The sequence below is a fragment of the Tiliqua scincoides genome, chromosome 9, assembly GCF_035046505.1.
Source record: "Tiliqua scincoides isolate rTilSci1 chromosome 9, rTilSci1.hap2, whole genome shotgun sequence".
Taxonomy (NCBI): Eukaryota; Metazoa; Chordata; class Lepidosauria; order Squamata; family Scincidae; genus Tiliqua; species Tiliqua scincoides.
The window spans coordinates 757,530-775,824 of record NC_089829.1 but is presented as its reverse complement, the minus strand read 5'-3'; the positions used below and the strand labels follow the sequence as shown (position 1 = coordinate 775,824).

At 48.2% G+C, this 18,295-nt stretch overlaps 1 protein-coding gene and 1 pseudogene across 1 annotated transcript in view; both read right to left on the bottom strand.

Annotated features, from left to right (window-relative positions):
- Window positions 1-342: 342 nt before the first annotated feature.
- Window positions 343-462, bottom strand: LOC136660924 (5S ribosomal RNA; annotated as a pseudogene).
- Window positions 463-5,479: 5,017 nt separating this feature from the next.
- The window catches only part of IFFO2 (intermediate filament family orphan 2), a 52,535-nt gene continuing 39,719 nt past the window's right edge, over window positions 5,480-18,295 (bottom strand). Inside the window, exons 6-9 of the mRNA XM_066637616.1 lie at window positions 14,061-14,181; window positions 11,145-11,237; window positions 10,372-10,502; window positions 5,480-10,227 (exon numbers count right to left, since the gene is read on the bottom strand). Of these exons, the coding sequence (XP_066493713.1) occupies window positions 10,122-10,227; window positions 10,372-10,502; window positions 11,145-11,237; window positions 14,061-14,181 (451 nt within the window). The 3' untranslated portion in view covers window positions 5,480-10,121. The remainder of the gene's footprint in view (window positions 10,228-10,371; window positions 10,503-11,144; window positions 11,238-14,060; window positions 14,182-18,295) is intronic.

Below are 18,295 nucleotides of genomic sequence, written 5' to 3'. Positions count from 1 at the left end.
TGCGTGGAAGCCGGTGGCGTCGCTGCAGGGGGGAGCGCTCAGCCTGGCAGGGAGGCGGGGGCGACACGCCCTCCCGCGCCAGGAGTGCAGTCGGACAGAGGCGGAGAGAGACGGTGCTGCAGCCCAAGCGGCAGGTGGAAGGTCAGTCCGAGTCGCCAAGGAGCGAAGCTGCTGCTCTCTGGACCAAGGCGTGCAGCTCGCCTGCAGGACAGCGACGGGCAGCCAGGAATCTCTCTCTGAAAGAGAACCTGCAGGCCAGCCTCAGTCTGTCTGGGAAGGTGGTGGATGCCTCACCAGAGAAACCCTGGTTGGCAGCCTTCAGTCTGGAAAGACTATGGTACGAGCCTCCAGCACCAGGTATTCCCAGGCAGTCTCCCATCCAAGTACTGATCAGGCCTGACCCTGCTTAGCTTCCAAGATCAGATGAGATCAGGCACGTGCAGGGTAACAGTTGCTAGACAAAGCCTAAAGACCCTGAAACCCTCACTGACCCTAGAAAGGGAAAGAGGGGGGACCTGGGAAACTATAGGCCGGTCAGCCTAACATCCATACCGGGTAAGATGGTGGAATGCCTCATCAAAGGTAGGATCTCAAAACACATAGACGAACAGGCCTTGCTGAGGGAGAGTCAGCATGGCTTCTGTAAGGGCAAGTCTTGCCTCATGAACCTTATAGAATTCTTTGAAAAGGTCAACAGGCATGTGGATGTGGGAGAACCCGTGGACATTATATATCTGGACTTTCAGAAGGCGTTTGACACGGTCCCTCACCAAAGGCTACTGAAAAACTCCACAGTCAGGGAATTAGAGGGCAGGTCCTCTCCTGGATTGAGAACTGGTTGGAGGCCAGGAAGCAGAGAGTGGGTGTCAATGGGCAATTTTCACAATGGAGAGAGGTGAAAAGCGGTGTGCCCCAAGGATCTGTCCTGGGACCGGTGCTCTTCAACCTCTTCATAAATGACCTGGAGACAGGGTTGAGCAGTGAGGTGGCTAAGTTTGCAGACGACACCAAACTTTTCCAAGTGGTGAAGACCAGAAGTGGTTGTGAGGAGGTCCAGAAGGTTCTCTCCAGACTGGCAGAATGAGCAGCAAAATGGCAGATGCGCTTCAATGTCAGTAAGTGTAAAGTCATGCACATTGGGGCAAAAAATCAAAACTTCACATATAGGCTGATGGGTTCTGAGCTGTCTGTGACAGATCAGGAGAGAGATCTTGGGGTAGTGGTGGGCAGGTCGATGAAAGTGTCAACCCAATGTGTGGCGGCAGTGAAGAAGGCCAATTCTATGCTGGGGATCATTAGAAAAGGTATTGAGAACAAAACGGCTAATATTATAATGCTGATGTACAAATCGATGGTAAGGCCGCACATAGTGTATTGTGTCCAGTTCTGGTCACCGCATCTCAAAAAAGACATAGTGGAAATGGAAAAGGTGCAAAAGAGAGCGACTAAGGGCTCTCTTACTGGGCTGGGGCACCTGCCTTATGAGGAAAGGCTACGACATTTGGGCCTCTTTAGCCTAGAAAAGAGGGGGGAAATAATTGATACATACAAAATTATGCAAGGGATAGACAGAGTGGATAGGGAGATGCTCTTTACACTCTCACATAACACCAGAACCAGGGGACATCCACTAAAATTGAGTGTTGGGCGGGTTAGGACAGACAAAAGAAAATATTTCTTTACTCAGCGTGTGGTCGGTCTGTGGAACTCCTTGCCACAGCATGTGGTGATGGCATCTAGCCTAGATGCCTTTAAAAGGGGATTGGACAAGTTTCTGGAGGAAAAATCCATTATGGGGTACAAGCCTTGATGTGTATGCGCAACCTCCTGATTTTAAAAATGGGTTATGTCAGAATGCCAGATGCAAGGGAGGGCACCAGGATGAGGTCTCTTATTATCTGGTGTGCTCCCTGGGGCATTTGGTGGGCCGCTGTGAGATACAGGAAGCTGGACTAGATGGGCCTATGGCCTGATCCAGTGGGGCTGTTCTTATGTTCTTATGTTAAAGGCTACGGCGTTTGGGCCTCTTCAGCCTAGAAAAGAGACACCTGAGGGGGGGGACATGATTGAGACATACAAAATCATGCAGGAGATGGATAGAGAGGATAGAGAAATGCTCTTTTCCCTCTCACATAACTTTTGTGGATGTTTCCTGCTTTTGGTGTTAAGTGCTGGGAGAGTTAGAACAGACAGAAGAAATATTTCTTTACCCAGCATGTAATTAGTTTGTGGAACTCTTTGCCACAAGAAGTAGTGATGGCATCTTGCCTTTAAGAGGGGATTGGACAAATTTCTGGAGAAGTTCATTACCAGTTACAAGTCATAGTAGGTATGTGCAGGCTCCTGGTTTTAGAGGCAGGCTGCCTCTGATTGCCAGATGCAGCGGATGGCACCAGGTCACAGGTTGTGTCTGTCTTGTGAGCTCCCTCAGGTATTTGGTGGGCCACTGTGAGATATAGGAAGCTGGACTAGATGGGCCCTTGGCCTGATCCAATGGGGCTATTCTTATGTTCTTAAGGGAGGAGCAGCTCGCCCACCTCCTTGCCAGGCTAAGTGCTCCACCCCCCTCCAGCTACGCCACTGGTGGAAGCTCCACTCTATGCTGGGGCCCAGTGACTGACTGGAACTCCCATTGTAGAGCAGTGTGGGGAGAGTGCAGCACCAGGCCTTCAACGCTCCAGTGCAGCCTTTGACACTTTTTCCAAAAGGACCTTGGCCAAAAAAAGCATCCAGTTCAGCAGCAGGCCAACTGAGACACTTGCCTAGCTAGACATGTTGCTGTCTAAGCCAGTAGTTCCCAGACTTTTTAGCACCAGGACCCACTTTTTAAAATCAAGACAAACTTCACTTTACAAGACTTTTAAAAAACATCTAGAAAGAGAATAATGAGGAAAAAAGACTCAAACATTTTAGCTCCCTATATTTATGCAAGCGTGCTGAGTTCCTTACAAACTGCAGGAACTGAGGTGCTTGCAGGGCAATTAGCAACTGTCTGGTTTTTGAATAGCTTCAGGGCTTGAGGCAATTAGTTACTTAATAATAATAATAATAATAATAATGGCATTTATATACCGCCTAATAATAATAATAATAATGGCATTTATATACCGCCTTTCTTGGTCGTCAGATTTCTCCTCAGACTAATTCAAGGCGGTTTACATGGGCAGGCTGTTCTAAATCCCCGTAGGGATTTTTACAATTGAAGAAAGGTTCTATCTTTCAAGAACCACAACATTTCAGATGGATCTTTTATGGTCTGTTATCACTTTCTGGCCTCCAGATTCCCCCCACACAGGCTGACAAGCAGCTCCTTCATCTCTCCAAGAGCAGGTGGAATAACTGTGCTGGACTTGTCAGCTGCATTCAAGGTCTCGCCATTCACGGTGGTGGTGGCCTCGGACTGGTGACCTTCGGATGTTATCTTCAGGCAAACGGAGGCTCAACCCTCTAGACCAGACTTCCTGCCCATAACTTAATAGATAAGGTAAGATAACTGATATAAGATAACCAGACCTCCTGCCAGATAACTTGATCTTATCTTTCCATCTCCAGCTTGGGGGCTTTGCAACCCACCAAAATTCAGTTTGCGACCCACCACACCCAGATTGGGAACCTCTGGTCTAAGCCATCATCTTTCCTCAAGGGCTATCTGACAGTATGTAGCTCTGGTTATATTAAACAGTCCTATGCACATTTACCTTGGGGTTAAGTCCCATTGAACATGACGAAACTCACTTCCAAATGACTCTAAGAATCTGGAATTAAATGAGCTACATTATCACATTGCTGCGATATATTCTTCTTGATGAAGTAGCCAGAGGGGGGCCCCCCATTTGAATTGGGGTCACTCCTTCCTGCTGCGGGTTTCTGGACTTAAGTTCCTCCCCCTCCCCAGCTATTAGCCATAGGGAATAAAGCACTTATAGTTTCTCCCTCCATGGCAGAGATGTGGCTAAATGGATGGTGGTGAAAACAGTGAGAAGACAACAGACAGACACAAAAACATGCAATAACCAGGAAGTTTGGCATTTATTGTAAGGGTTTTTTTTCCTTTTAAACAAAGAATTACCATAACCCGTTTTCCCCACCAACAAGCTCCAGAGCATTCCCCTTTCACAGAGAAGCCCGTTTGGTACATGAAATATGAAAAAAAAAACCAAACACCCCCCCCCCCCCGTAACATTCTTTAGCTAGAATCTGACAGCTGAGGATGAACCAAATATCTGAGCTTCTCTCCTAGGAGTGCCAATTGCACAGGACGGCTAAGCAGAGATGGACATGGCCGTGAGGTGTTCCCTTTTTTAAAAAAAACACGAAAGGAAACAAAGGGGTAGGATTCCACACTGTATCATGAGGAGAGGGACTGGAGATAGACTGGCTTTTGGTTTGTTCAAATATTTGCAGCACATGCCCTGTCCAATTTCTGAGTGCCCTTTTCAAAGTGGAAGCCTTAGAACAATGTTGGTAATCGGAACATATAGCTTTGGGCCAGGCCACATCTGGTCCCCTATTCAGCTAAGAACGCTGTACCGCAAAATGAGGGAGAAATCCTCCTTCCATATTTTGTGATTGCAAATGTGCCCCTTCCCACCTGAGGAGCCCCTCTAGGGTCAGCTTCAGAAATAGTCCACCCTCGGGGACCTTCCTCCCAACCAGAGTGCAAATACTTTGATCTGGTTATATCCCCTCCCACAGTCCCCTTAAAATAATGCTAATATACAGACTATAAAGCACAGTATCTACAACAATCTGGTAAACTGTTTTCATTCCCTCTTAAGTAGTCAGCTTTGCAACTGGACAAGGAAGTGACTTCGGTCATGAGGGGAAAGGACGGAAGAGGAGTGGGAAGGCTCACCTACACAAACTGCCCTTTTTGTCATTGCCCCCCCCCCCCACAGAGCCACAAGTACCAGCATTTGGAGGACAGGACACCTTTCTCCTAGTGAAGCTGTACTGTTTGGGAAAGACCACCTGGACCCATGTTTAGCCACAAGCTCCTACACCGTGCTGAACAGGCTTGGCGCAGGTTCCACACTTGTTGCGGCAGAGTGGGATCTGCACACTCCCCATGCAGGAATTGTGCTGGCCATCAGGTGCCAACTTTAAAAAACAACAGAAACAAGTTTTTCCAGCAGAATGAGGGAAGCACAGCAATTAGATGCCATGCCATTTTCACACTGCCACCCTAAAAACATCCAGAGGCGTCCTCCTTAGAACCTTGCCTAGCAAAGCCTGCTTGCTTGAGGATTTCCAAGGGCAGCGTGGCAAGTATGGCCACAAAGATATACTACCAAATATGACACCACAAAAGTCTTGAGTAGCCAGCCTGCCCACATATACCGAGCACTGCTGTACCTGGGGAGGGGCCAGGGGCAGTGCCACACTGCCATCCACTCTCCTGCGTCGCCCTGTACAAAAGCCTCCCTGCATGCCCTGTACTGAGGCCTCTGGAGTGCCCCCCAGGTACAAAGATAGGGGTGGGGGGCAACATTCTGCAAGCCTGGCCCCAGGCAGCTCAGGGGCCATGGTTGCAAGTGTCACCTAGGCAAGCACTCTGGTGCAGCTTTCCTCACATGGCTGCTTGAAGATAGTTCTGCTTGCCCCAGCATCCAAATTACAAATCTGTCCAAGGGTCATGGCTGTGAGTGAGATCAAATAGCAGTGCCCTCTAAAGAAAGGAATGCCGGACTATCTTTTCACTCTGCTTCTTCAAAACAGACAGATTCACAGAGACTGGAACATCCCAGCCAAGCACAAATGCTGAGAACTCCTTTTGCTCTGCTCGCTTTTAAGGGACGTTGCTTGGCCCCATAAAACTGACTCACCCAACCAATAACACTTCTACAGCTGTGAACATTTCAAGTATTTCCCCCACCCCAACCAAGCAATTGAGATCAAAGCAGAAAAAGCAAGGCAGAGCCTTATTCAATAGCCCGTTCTTTAAAAATAACTGGGCATGGATTCCAACACTGTTTGGCCAAAGAGCATCACCATCCTGGGCTGCTCAAGGAAGAGCGAGGCTGCCCTTGGAGGCCTCTAATTTGGATTCTAGTTTGCCAAATGCTTAAAAGCAAAAAAATTAAAAAGATGCCCACAAATATCATGCCTCCATTCATCATCATCCCTCCCCCTTGAAACGTGGATGTGAGCTAACCAAGGTGCTTAAGCCATTTCTGCTTAACGTTGTATATACACAAAGGGGACCAAATGTATACGCCCGGGGCCCAGGCAAAAATGGGTTAAAGCTTTGAATCCAGTTAATTTTCCAATTTGTCCTTTTCTGTAAAAATGGCATGTGACCTGTTTTACTTACAAACACACACACACAGGAACACCAGACTCTTATTGCAGGTGATGCTCCTGACTGACACATGCTAGAGGAAAGCAACATCCTGGGCTTCTTGAGTGATGCACTTAGAGCTGTCCAGGAGAGAGATGGTAGCCACGTGCTTTCCTCTAGTGAAGTGATCATAGTGCCCTTCTTTTGCAGCAGCCTCTTTTTCCTGGCTCTCCCAGGCACCGCCGTACTGGATCGTGCAAGTTCTTGTGCAATTCAAGATGGCAGGAACCTGGACAGCCAGGAAGAGGTGGCAACTGGGACATCCTACAACACCCCTGTGAGTTTGCCGTGATGCCCTTAGGTGCTGCAGCACAGAGATTGGGAATCACTGCTCTGTTGGGAGGTGAGAACTTTGGCCAAGATCCTGCTTTTTTTTTTTTTTTTTTTTAACTGAGGGGGAAAGGTTCTTTTTCTAGCCACAGCAATTTCTTCCAAGATACCAAGCCATGAGGATTCTTGTCTTAACACATTGACAGTCCAGCACTTTCACTAAAGAGTCCACTGCTGTTAATTGTGGTACTGTTCTATCCTCAGCATCTGTTTTGAAACAGCTTTGCTTTCTTCCCTGTGCTTTGGACCAAAGGTGAAATGACAAAACACCTAGAATAGTTCTACATTGTGGTTCTTTGGATACCTTTTTAAAAAAAAAAAAGACAGGCACCCCCAAAGTGGATGCAGGGGCTGTCCACTGAAGGCAGCCCGTTTGTGTACAAACCCAGGAGTTGGACTGATCGCATTTGCTCAGCAGCAAGTGGAAACTGTTGGCTTCAAACCCCCCCTTAGAAAACGATGAGAAAGATAACCCCCCCACAGACACACCCCCTTGGCTTTACGTCTTTAAAAAAAGGTGTCAATATGACACTGCCTTATTGATAAAAAATAAAGTATTTACACAGCTTTACAGAAAAAAATGGTCATCAAAATTATGTCCAGCATTTTCACAATTTTTTTGTTTCCTGACAAGCTCCAGATCCAACTGCTACAGAAATACTAAAATGGGAGCCCAAAGGAGCCAGCGTCTACTAAGTCAGCAGCATCAGCTGAAAGACTATACAAAAACAGGAGAAAAACCATCCTGGATGCAACCAGCAGCTCTTAACCATAATTTCTTATCCATCCATTCCTTATGCTCCCTTAGACAACAAAACCCCAAATCCAGAAGATGAACACAAAGCATTTAAACACGTCCTGCATCTTCTATGAGAAGGCTGCAGCCACCATCTTCCCTGCTAGTCCCACCCCGCTCACTCTTCCTATTCCCCCACCTACTTCTACACATGCACAAAATGCATCTCTGACTTTGGAAGTGCCCCCTAGTCATAGCTACGAGGTGAACCCTCTTATGACGAAGCCCACCCCCACTGTGTCAGCATCGACCAACACAGTCCCATCTACCCACTTACACAACTCTACAAGAAACTGTCCCCCACCATCCCTAGCCACTAGTCCTCTACCTTGACATGCCAGCCATTCAAGGCAAACTCATGCTCCTGAAAAAGACACATTTCTCCTTTAAAACTACAAACAACGTTTTAGCAGCAATGAAATAGGACGGCTGTTGAAAACTGCTCCGTTGTCCCACTGTAGAGGGGGCAATTCCATGGTGTCAGGACAGCTGGACAAGCTGTGTGTCTGTCAAACTCCACAGCTGCACATTGGACACTACCACGGAGCCCCAGCATTTTTCAAAAAGGTGCTTTAAGCAGCCAAAATCCAGCCTGGGCTTTGGAACCTGCAACATGAGGCTTTGCAAGAATACTAGATTCTGATCCCTCAGAAGGGACAAGGCTGCCAGTCGGTCGTCACCAAGCCCAGAAGCTTACACATGGAAAAAGGGTCTAGCTTCAGTTAGACCAAGGATGCAAGGAATACAGGGTTTGGAATCAAAGCTTCCTTCTTCTAAGGAAAAGAAATGGAGTAAGAGGTGGGGGGGGAGTTACAGAAGAAGCTTTCAGGAAGGTAGCCAAGCCCCAGGATAAAGCTCCAAACCAGAGAGCAGCAGCAGCAGCAAACCAGGACCCATTGCTGTGCTGAAGCTCTTGCGTGGACAAGCAGAATGGGACTCTCCTTTGGAGCCTACACATTTTTCCCCGAGGCTGTTTGCCCAAGCAGGGGTGGCACAGAAAATCCAGGCTTGCTGCATTGTCCAGCTCACACAGCCAAGTTCAGCCCAACTCAATAAGGAGCCCTCGAGCTTCGTCTTGACAGTAGGGTTAATCTGCAGAGCCACATGGGAAAAATTTCAACTCATTTCAAGTTAGCAGAAAGGATTTTTACAGGGGAGGTAAAATCTCTTCCCCCCCCCCCCCAAAAAAAAAGAAACTCAACAGCTTGAAGCCCAGAGCCTGGCTCTGCCTCCAAACCCAGGATCCCCCCCCCTTAGTGAGGACTTTTCTGGTTAAGGTACAACTACTGAGGAGGGCCCAAGGCTTTCCTCTGTCACCTGCCCAAGACATTTGGCAAATACACTTCAGATGCTCTGGTTCCGGCATCAGGAGATGGGCCTGGTGTGACCAAGTCCTGCTGTCTTCCTCGGAGAGAAAGCACAAGGCTGTTCTGCCTCCCCTCCACAGGCTACAGTAATACTCTTGGATTCAGGAGGGTGAGAATCTCCACCACGTAAATAACACTTTTCAGCATTCCTGAATACGGGGCACAGGACTGCCGGAACGCCAGGCTTCTAGTCTACTCCCAGAACAAGAGAGCTCGGCAATTACCCTGAGAGCTAGGGATGCAGGACAGCCCCACCCACCCCGTGCCTTGCTCTCTCCATGATGCACCCAACACTGATCCCAAGGACGGCATGCTAGTCTATCCTGCCACAACGGCTGTCACATTCCAAGTTTAGGAAAGCAGCACAGAAAATGCAGCTCTTCCTTGACAGTAACACTTGTAGAAAAATAAATTTTTCTGGCTAAGCATAAAAGACCCTTAAAAAGAAAAAGGGAAAAACAAAAATGGACATTCAGGAAGTGAAGAACTGCTGGAAACAGATTGCAACAGGAGGCCCTTGCCCCACAGTCAGATAACACGTGCAGAGTAAGTGCTCGCTTTTCCTTTCAACAAGAGATACAGAAGCCCCGCAGGGACAAAACACCCCACAGAAATAAGGCGAGCGCTTTGCCTTTTTTTTTTTTTTTTTTTTGCATAGTAGTTAAAAACAGTGATATTCCCACCCCACTGTACCTTTGCCCACTTGCTTTGCCCCCAAGCTAAGAGCCACTTCTTGGAATTCTGGACAACTGAAGGAAAAAAGATGCACCCCACTTTTTGTGCAGATCTCACCAGGGCCCAAGAGGTCTTTGGGTAGATCCCTTACAACTGCACAAGGCAAAAGAGCGCAACACTCAGGGGTTGATGATGATGGTGGTGTTTCTACTTGACTTGGGCAGACACCCCCGTCCTTGTTGTCTCCTAAGTCTTTGATGTTTGCTCCTCCGTTGACATCCATTCATTCAGTCCTCCAATTTTACAGCCACGTATTCGTCTGCTCCCAGCAGTTTCTTGAACTATACATGATATAAAGCACTATTTTATTCTGGTGGAGCTGAAAGTGGCTCAGCTTGGGGCAAAGGCACAATTAGAACACCATGTTGTTCTCTTGCAGAACTCCACACTTGTAGAAGTTCTGGCAGCACCAATCCTCAGGATGGGGTGGGATCGTGCCCCAAGTCCTAGTCTTCAGGAGGCCAGGGCTAGAAGTCCCTACAGTCCCTCTCTCCTTTTGCTAGGTTTTCCATTTCTCAATCCCTCTCCCCCTTCGCCTGAATCTTCTGGTGTATCAGCTGACCATGGGCTCCACATCTGCCTCTTTGTCGAATTCATCCTGGATCTCATCTGTGTTTCCTGAGTCACTGCTGGCCAAGGAACTGGGCGATGGAGAATTTCTGCAGGCAACAAAGAGGAGTAAGGTCAGGTGATGGTCAGGGTTCCAAGCGCTGCAGAACGGCCAGTGGCCACTGCCAGGACCCACCCAGGAAGGCTTTCCGCTCTTCCAGAATAGTCCAGGGCAAGGCTGGCTTCAGCGTTACCTTTCAGCAGAGCCTTTGATCAGCCTTCGGCAGGTTTCCATCTGGACATCCAGGCCCCGCTTCATGCTGCACATTTCCATGTACTCGTGGAGGTGACGGTTCATGTCGCTCTTGGCGGTGGCCAGCTCCAGCTGTGGAAAAGCCGAAGGAGATAGGCAGTCAAGGGGTGGGTGGAAAAACTCTTGGCACTGGTCCCTTCCCCCTCTCCCGCACCACACTGGGGTGCGCAGAGAACACAAGGCTCAGTGAAGCCACACCACAATTGAGCTACTCGTGGAGGTGGGTGTTTACATCACTGAGAACCTGTGGCCTCCTCATTCAGCCAGGCAAGAATTGTGTGCAACATAACATAGAGACACTATGGGGAAAGCAGAATTGGCACACAGACTTTCTCCAAGTCACACACAAGCCTTCCAAGAAATGCTGCTCTGTCTGGGGCTCTGTTTTCACCCTTCTACCACCACCCAAGTGGCCCCACACAGGTCATCTGTAGTTAATTCCTCAAGCACATGGTCTAAGCCACAGCTCTTGCTAGCAGCCAGTGGAGACTGAGAAGCTGGCCTTCACTGGGGCCCTTCTTCAGCAATGAGACTGCAGAAGACTGGCTTTCTGATTGGTGTCCAGCCTGCACAGCCCCCTGACCACCCCTGGGATTCCACACCTCTGCTGTGCTGATCATCAACAGGGTGGGCTGTCAGCTTGCTGCCTTTTGTGAAGCACAAGGGGACCATCAACCCTCAAGTGGCAGCATTTCCCCTGCCCTCTTCCCTTACCTCAATCTGCCCAATCGTTTCCTGGTATTCTTTGTCTCGTGTTTTGAAGAATGACTCAGTTTCATGAATCAGATTGCCCAGGTTCTCCTCTGGCTGCTGTAAAAGGAACATTGGGAATGAGTGAGCGAGGAAGTGAGTTTTCCAGAGCTGACCAGACCAGGCATGTCCCAGGCATGCAAAAATATGTCACTGGTGTGTGCAGCCTGCCCTTCCATCACCAGTGTCTACAGTAACAAGAATCTGAAATTAATCCAAGTGACCCTTTTTACCCATCAGGGAAAAAGCAGCATCCCACAAAGCCCACAGGACTATAGTCCGCTCCACAAGCTTTCTCCCAGTGTCCCAGCAGATGGATCGCAGAGCGCCCGTACGGTCATGTGCCACTGGACGGCGACAAGTAAGGAGAAGAGTCCTGACTGGCTGCTGAAGGGGGAGCAGGGGCAAGGGGGACCTCTCTCACGCCAGCCACCTATATAGCCAACTAGCAGGGGAGCTCAGAACCAGGCCTCCGGTGAGTCACCTGTGCTTCAGCATCACTGCAGCCTGAATGACTAAGTCTGGTTTTGCATCCTGCAAGCACTGTCCTCTCTCTTCTCCCCTCCCTTCGTATATTTGATGACAGTCAACATGGCACAGCAGTTGGAGCACCACACTAGAAATGGGTAGGCTTTGAATCAAAGCCCTGCTCAGTCATAAAGCCCACTCGGTGACCTTGGGGTAGTCTCTTTCTCTCTGCTACAAAGAGAGGGGAAAGATTTTTATATGCCACCCTGAACTAAGGAAGGGATATAAAATGTCACAGATGTATTCTGTTGCCTGGACTACCTGAGTTCATCCTTCCTGGACTACTGGTCCGCCAGCCCAGAAACAAGAGTGGCAGTTCTCACCAAGCCTTCCAGCCAATCCTGGATGAACCAGAGCCTCCAGCTGCTGGGAAGAGCTGAAAAGGTCTAGCTCCATCTGAACAGCCCGAGGCCTGGAGATAAGGAGCTGCAGAGCTCAGAGCCTGAGAAGAGTTTTCCACAAGGCAATTAGCCTTTATTCCCAGGCTCCATCTACAAGGCAAATCTACCCTTTTTGTTGTGTAATTTTCAGTTAGGAAGGATTTAAGCCTCTTAAAACCTTGAGAACTGCAGACTGGTAGGCCTGAAGACTGTAATTCTCCACTGATAGCTGTACTTCTCCACACGCACACAGGGCTGTATGCAAATAATCTGCCACTAATTCCAGCCTCTCGCTAAACTACTTTCATCATCCCAGCCTTTGCAGCAGCTCACTGGAAGACGCCTTGCTTCTGAAAGAGGCTGTTTTGCAGTCTCAGTGCTTTGGAGTAATCTCTCACCACAAGGCCCAGTTCACCAATGGAAATGCAGCAGGCTGACAAGTGCTCCTGGCCTGCAGCACCAGACAAGGTTCGGGAGGAAGAGAAGAAGCTGCGGTCACATTGCCGCCCTTTGCTCCATTCACTGGACGGGGATGGACTGAGGCACCTTTTACCACTCAGCAGGAGCTGCCGAGCACTCGGAGATCGCCCACTGCCAGTTCAAAGTGTGCCAGAGGGCAGCTTGGAGGTAAATCCGCAATTCAAAAGCAGGATGCCCATCTAACACAGCACACTGACTTCCCCCACCCCCATAGGTTTGGCAACTAAGACAGGTATGTAGGTGTTGCTTTGCCCAAAGGCACTGTGAGTACTAGTGAAAGGAGATTTTAAAAATGGGCTATGTCAGAATGCCAGATGCAAGGAAGGGCACCAAGATGCAGGTCTCTTGTTGTCTGGTGTGCTCCTGAGGCATTTGGTGGGCCACTGTCAGATACAGGAAGCTGATCCAGCAGGGCTGCTCTTATGAGAGGCCTTAGCTTTTGTACACCCAGCACACCAGAAGGAGAATCCGAGACTGGCTGACCAGACCTTAGAGTAAGCCAATGTCACTCCTATTTGGGCTCAAAAATATCTATACACTCAGCCCAGAAGTCCCATTAATCCAAACCAAGGAGACTTCAACATGCTTAAGGTTGGCTGCTTTTTGGTCACTAACTTCCTGTGTTGCCTCTAGCACGTCTGTTTAGCCCTGCACTCCTGTGCCCCGGATTCATTCCTGGCACAACAAACCATGATTTGCTGGATCAAGAACAAGCAGCAAAATGGAGGCACTCCTTTCTCCTCTCGTGCACCTTTCATCCTAGAAGATTTCATTTGTGAAACCAGTTTGCTGCGATTTCCAAACTGGCTTGTACACTGTGGACAAACCAAGATTCAACCACAGTTTGTTCAGGCTACAATTTACTGGCTCAGACCACACATCAACTATGGTTCAAAAAAGTCTGAAAGTTTTCTAGTGTTAAGTCAGGTGCAGAAGGCGAAAAGGGAGCATCCAGCTGCCACTCTCTACCAATCCAACAAACCATGGTAGGTTTTGCTCCAAGCATCACATCTGAACCAGGCTATAATCTCAGAATGATTATGGCTGTCAATCATAATTGGATGGGGGAAGAGCCTCAATTCAGTGGCAGAGGCCTGAATAGGAGGCAGTGCAGGCCTCCTATATTTGATCCATGACAGAACCTTCACATAGGGCTGGGAAAGACCCCAAGCCTGATTCCTCAAAGAACTCCTGACAATCAGTGCAGCTCCTATCTAGACAAAGGTTGAATCTCTAAAAGTCTGGACTGCTTGCCACGTGAGGTTCAGTATTTAGAGTGTGACTGTATTTCCCACATCCGTACTCAGTTCTGTTTTGTGCAAGGTCTCCTCATGCCAGGTCCCAGTGGTTCAACTAATTCTCAGTAAGGGACAAATCAAGGCCACAATGGGATATGAAGCAATCCCAGACAGCAGCAACTGCAAAATGGAAGTTATTCATCCATGCAGGCCACGATGGGCCACCCCTTGAAGGAACTGAATCCAAGACTCACCTCTCCCTGGAGCTCAACGCTGGGGTTACAGTTGGTGAAGTCCTCCCAGAGCAGCAGTGTGTCCTCATTCTCCTCCCATGCTAAACTGTCACAGTCATCATCAAAATCAAAGGTCTCGCGCCTGTTGGAAAAGAGAATTTTTTTGCATTGAAAATCCTTGTAATCCTCCTTCAGAACAAATTCAGAAGGCTAAACTAGCTCCAGGAGACACACATGCCCTCCAGACAAGCTGCACAGCAGAACTCTGCAGGATGGGGGCAGTCAACGTTCCAACATGAAGTGTTGGTTCAGCCCTCCCCCTCCAGATGGCGCTGTGCATTAAGCCTTAGTGCAAGAGACTACGCTCTCCGTCAGTCCCCAGAAAGAGCAGTATTCAAAAGAAGAATGCAACAGACCTAAAATATGCAGATGAAACTAAACAGTGTTGGTTTTTTAGGGAAAGAAAAATCCAAAAGCCAGAGCAAAGCTTTTCCTTTGTAAACTGGCTTCCAGATTCTCCAGAATAGGCTGGGAGGAGGGTTTAATTCTGCACAACTGAAAGTCTGCCCCCCACTTGGTGACATTTCACCCAGTCCCCATATAGGTATTACCTTACGAGCCTGTAGCAACCTGCCATACAGGTATGATATGTTCTGTATGGGCATCTCTCGGCTCACAGTCCAGCACTCAGTGGAGAGCACCTGCTTTGCATGGAGGAGGCCCTCAGGTTCAATCCTTGATGAGGTTAGGAAAGACCCCTGCTTGAAACTCTGCAGAGCCACTGCCAGGCAGGGCTGAGCTGGATGGGCCAAGGCAGCAGAATCTTCTCTTTAGCTTCACGTGCCTTTAAACTTGTGAACTTTAGAATTGTGTTCAGTTCTGGGCACCCCAGATGAGAGAGATGCAGCCAAACTGGAGCAGGTTCAGAGGAGAGCGACAAGGATGATCAGAGGGCTGGAGGACCAGCCCCACGAGGAAAGGTTGAGGGAACTTGGCATGTTCAGCCTGGAGAAGAGAAGGCTGAGGGGGGATATGAGAGCTCTCTTCAAATACCTAAAGGGCTGTTATATGGAAAAAGGGAATAATTTATTCTCAGCTGTCTCTGAAAGTAGAACTAGAACCAAGGGGTACAAACTGCAAGATTTCGATTAGACATCAGGAAAAGATTCCTGACGGTCAGGACGGTTGGGCAGTGGAACAGATTGCCGAGGGAGGTTGGAGATGCTCTCAGAAGATTTCCTGCCTAAGGCAGGGGGTTGGACTAGATGACCTAAGAGGCCCCTTCCAGCTCTATGATTCTAAACATGCTATGTCCATTTTCAGATACTGGGTGCTGCCAAGAGGTTATCACAAACCCCACACTCTTCCAAGATTCATGAGAAACCCCACTACCCCACCTCCAGTGCTTTCAAAGGAGCTAAGCGCAAGAGCTGTACTGAAAAGCAAGCATTCCAGAGCAATGGGAGAGCTTGTGGATTAAAAGATTGAAATTTACTTTGAATGTAAACCTTAAAGAGAACTTTTATAAAATGATGTATAGATGGTATTTAACTCCAGGTAGATTGGCAAAAATGTATGAAAATGTACCGAATAGATGTTGGAAGTGTAAAAGACAAGAAAGAACGTTCTATCACATGTGGTGGACCTGAACAAAAGCGAAAAAATATTGGACTTCAATACACCAGCAAATGCAGTTGATACCTCTTGCTAACTGAGTAAGAGGCACTTTTTCAAGTGGGTGCTCCTCTTTTTTTTAGCAGGGGAAGAGTAACTGGCCCCCCTCACCCCAGCAGTGTCTTTTCTAGTAGCTGTCTGCTGGTGTTTTGTATCTTTTTAGATTGTGAGCCCTTTTGGGACAGGGAGCCGTTAGTTGTTTGATTTTTCTCTGTAAACCGCTTTGTGAACTTTTTGTTGAAAAGCGGTATATAAATACTGTTAATAATAATAAAATAATAATATTGAAGGTAAATTTACAAATGAAACCAGAAGCTTTTTTATTGGGAATTCAGAAAGACTATGAAACTATGTTTTTATATATGACAACTGCTGCAAGAATACTGTATGCCAAGTACTGGAAAGTTCCAGAGATACCTGTATTGGAAGAGTGGTGGTTAAAGGTATTGGATTTGGCAGAAATTGACAAACTTACAATTCTTCTTAAAGACAAGTCAGTAAAAACTTTTATGGACAATTGGAAACCATTCATGGACTTCCTGTGCATTGATGGAAAAGTGGGCCAAGTGATCTATGGATTTGGTGAGTAGATAGGAGTTAACTTTTACGTTTTTTTATTTGTGGGGAAAATGTACTCTATAAAAGGTGTAGACTGTTTAAAGATTTGATAATTTTTTTGTATGATTTTGTAGAACAAAGAAATGTAGTCAAGATCTCCACACTTGTCATATAACTTGTAATGTCTTTTTAATGTGAATGTGTGTGTGCTTTTATTAAAAGTAAAAAGTAAAAAAAAGAAAGCATTCCAGAAATTCATGAAAACAGAGAAAAATCTTGCCCAGCCCTGCCTTCTGCAGCTATACTGTGTTGTGCTTTTGTGTGGCCAAAGACTCACAATCAGTTCAATACCAAAAACCAAGAAAACAACACAGCTCTCTTCCCCTGGGGTTACGCCTCTGTTAGTCAGAGGAGACAAGTGGCCCCAGACGTGATGCTTACTAAAGGAAGGGAACACTGTGACCCTTGAACAGTCACCCAAGTCAAGGCAACAATTTCTGCTTTATTTCCGGCTAAAATAATGACTTATTGAAGGTTAAAGAAGGGCAAGGGAAGAGCCAGAGCTCAGTAGCAGAGCACATGTGAAGCGCATCGCAGCTCCCAGGCAGAACTCCTGGCATCTCCCATGGGGCAGATTCCTGCTTTCGGCCATGGGGAGCCACTGCCAGTCAGAATGCCAAGCTCTGCATCCCAGCAGTCTCAGCACCTTCGTACTTGCTCAACAAGAATTCTTCACAAGCGTCAGAGTCTTGAGCCGGTTTTTCAGCTGCTTTTTTGTCTCCCAAGTTCACTTCCTTTCAGCAGAGCACACTCAAAGCAGGAAGTTGAGGTCAGCACTCAGGATGAGTGGGCAGTAACCTCAAAGAGGCAGTCTGCGGTGCACACTTGCAGTGGACCTTTTAAGAATCTGCTACTCTGCCTAATCTTCAACGGGGGACACTCGTGTGAAAGTTATGAAGACCTCACAGCTGAACCTGCTCCCACTGCAGCTGTGCTTAGTTTTCCGGTGCACGGCTACTTGCTTCAGCTGAACGACTTGAGCGCATCAATACAGGATCACTCATGAGGAAGCGAAAGGGAATTCCTTTGCGCTTTCAGCGTTGCAGGAAACCGGCCCGTCTGCAGGGGCGTAGCAGATGCCTCAACAGCCGGGGCAGGGTGGTCACATGACGCCACATTATGTCCAGGTTTTCTCCAGAGGGCAGGGCACTCACTGCCACAGCTTCACACGCCCCTTCCCTTTCCCCTTGGAGGCTGGGAGCAGCAGCAGCACCCGCCATCTGGGGAGAACCCGAGTCCGAGGTGACTGGACGTAGCCTGGGGCAGTCATGTGCCCACCCGTGTGATGCCAGGGCACATGCCCCTCAGGCTTCACCCAAGATACACCTCTGCCCCAAAGGATATTTGTGGAGTGCTCTGCCAAAGGAACCAGCCCTCAGGAAGGATTGACAGAAGCCATTTTCAAAAAGAGCAGCAGGATTTCTGGGCGAGTGCATTAAATAAGCACAGAAAGGAGACTGCTTAAGAAAAACCCTCCACTGCCAACAGGCTGAGCAAAAGGGGTGAGGCGGGGTTGCAACACGATCAAGGGCAGTGTAAAGCAACTTCCTCTGGAGTAGGACACATGCGTCACGGCCTGCGCAATTCATCTACTGATGGAGGAACAGTGGACCTATAAAAACAGGCATTAGGAGTCCAGGATTTTGATGACTGAAGCGTGTGCCTCGTTCTGGTCACAATCCGGAAGGGACATTTGCTGAGTGATCAATGCCAATCAAAGAGCCTTTGCAAAGAGGACTGCGGATTGAAGTCTTGGAGTTTAGCTGCCTTCAGCCCACTCCTTTCAAGGCACATTTCCTTAATGTGGACAACCAGCAGGGTGAGAAATACACCCCACAGTAAGTACTTGTGGGGGAGGCACAACACATGATCTCTGTGCCACTCTCACATCCGTGAAGCTCTCAGCAGGGAGGAGGCAGGCATCGCAGCGACCCCCCCACAGCCCTACCCAAGGATCTCTGCTC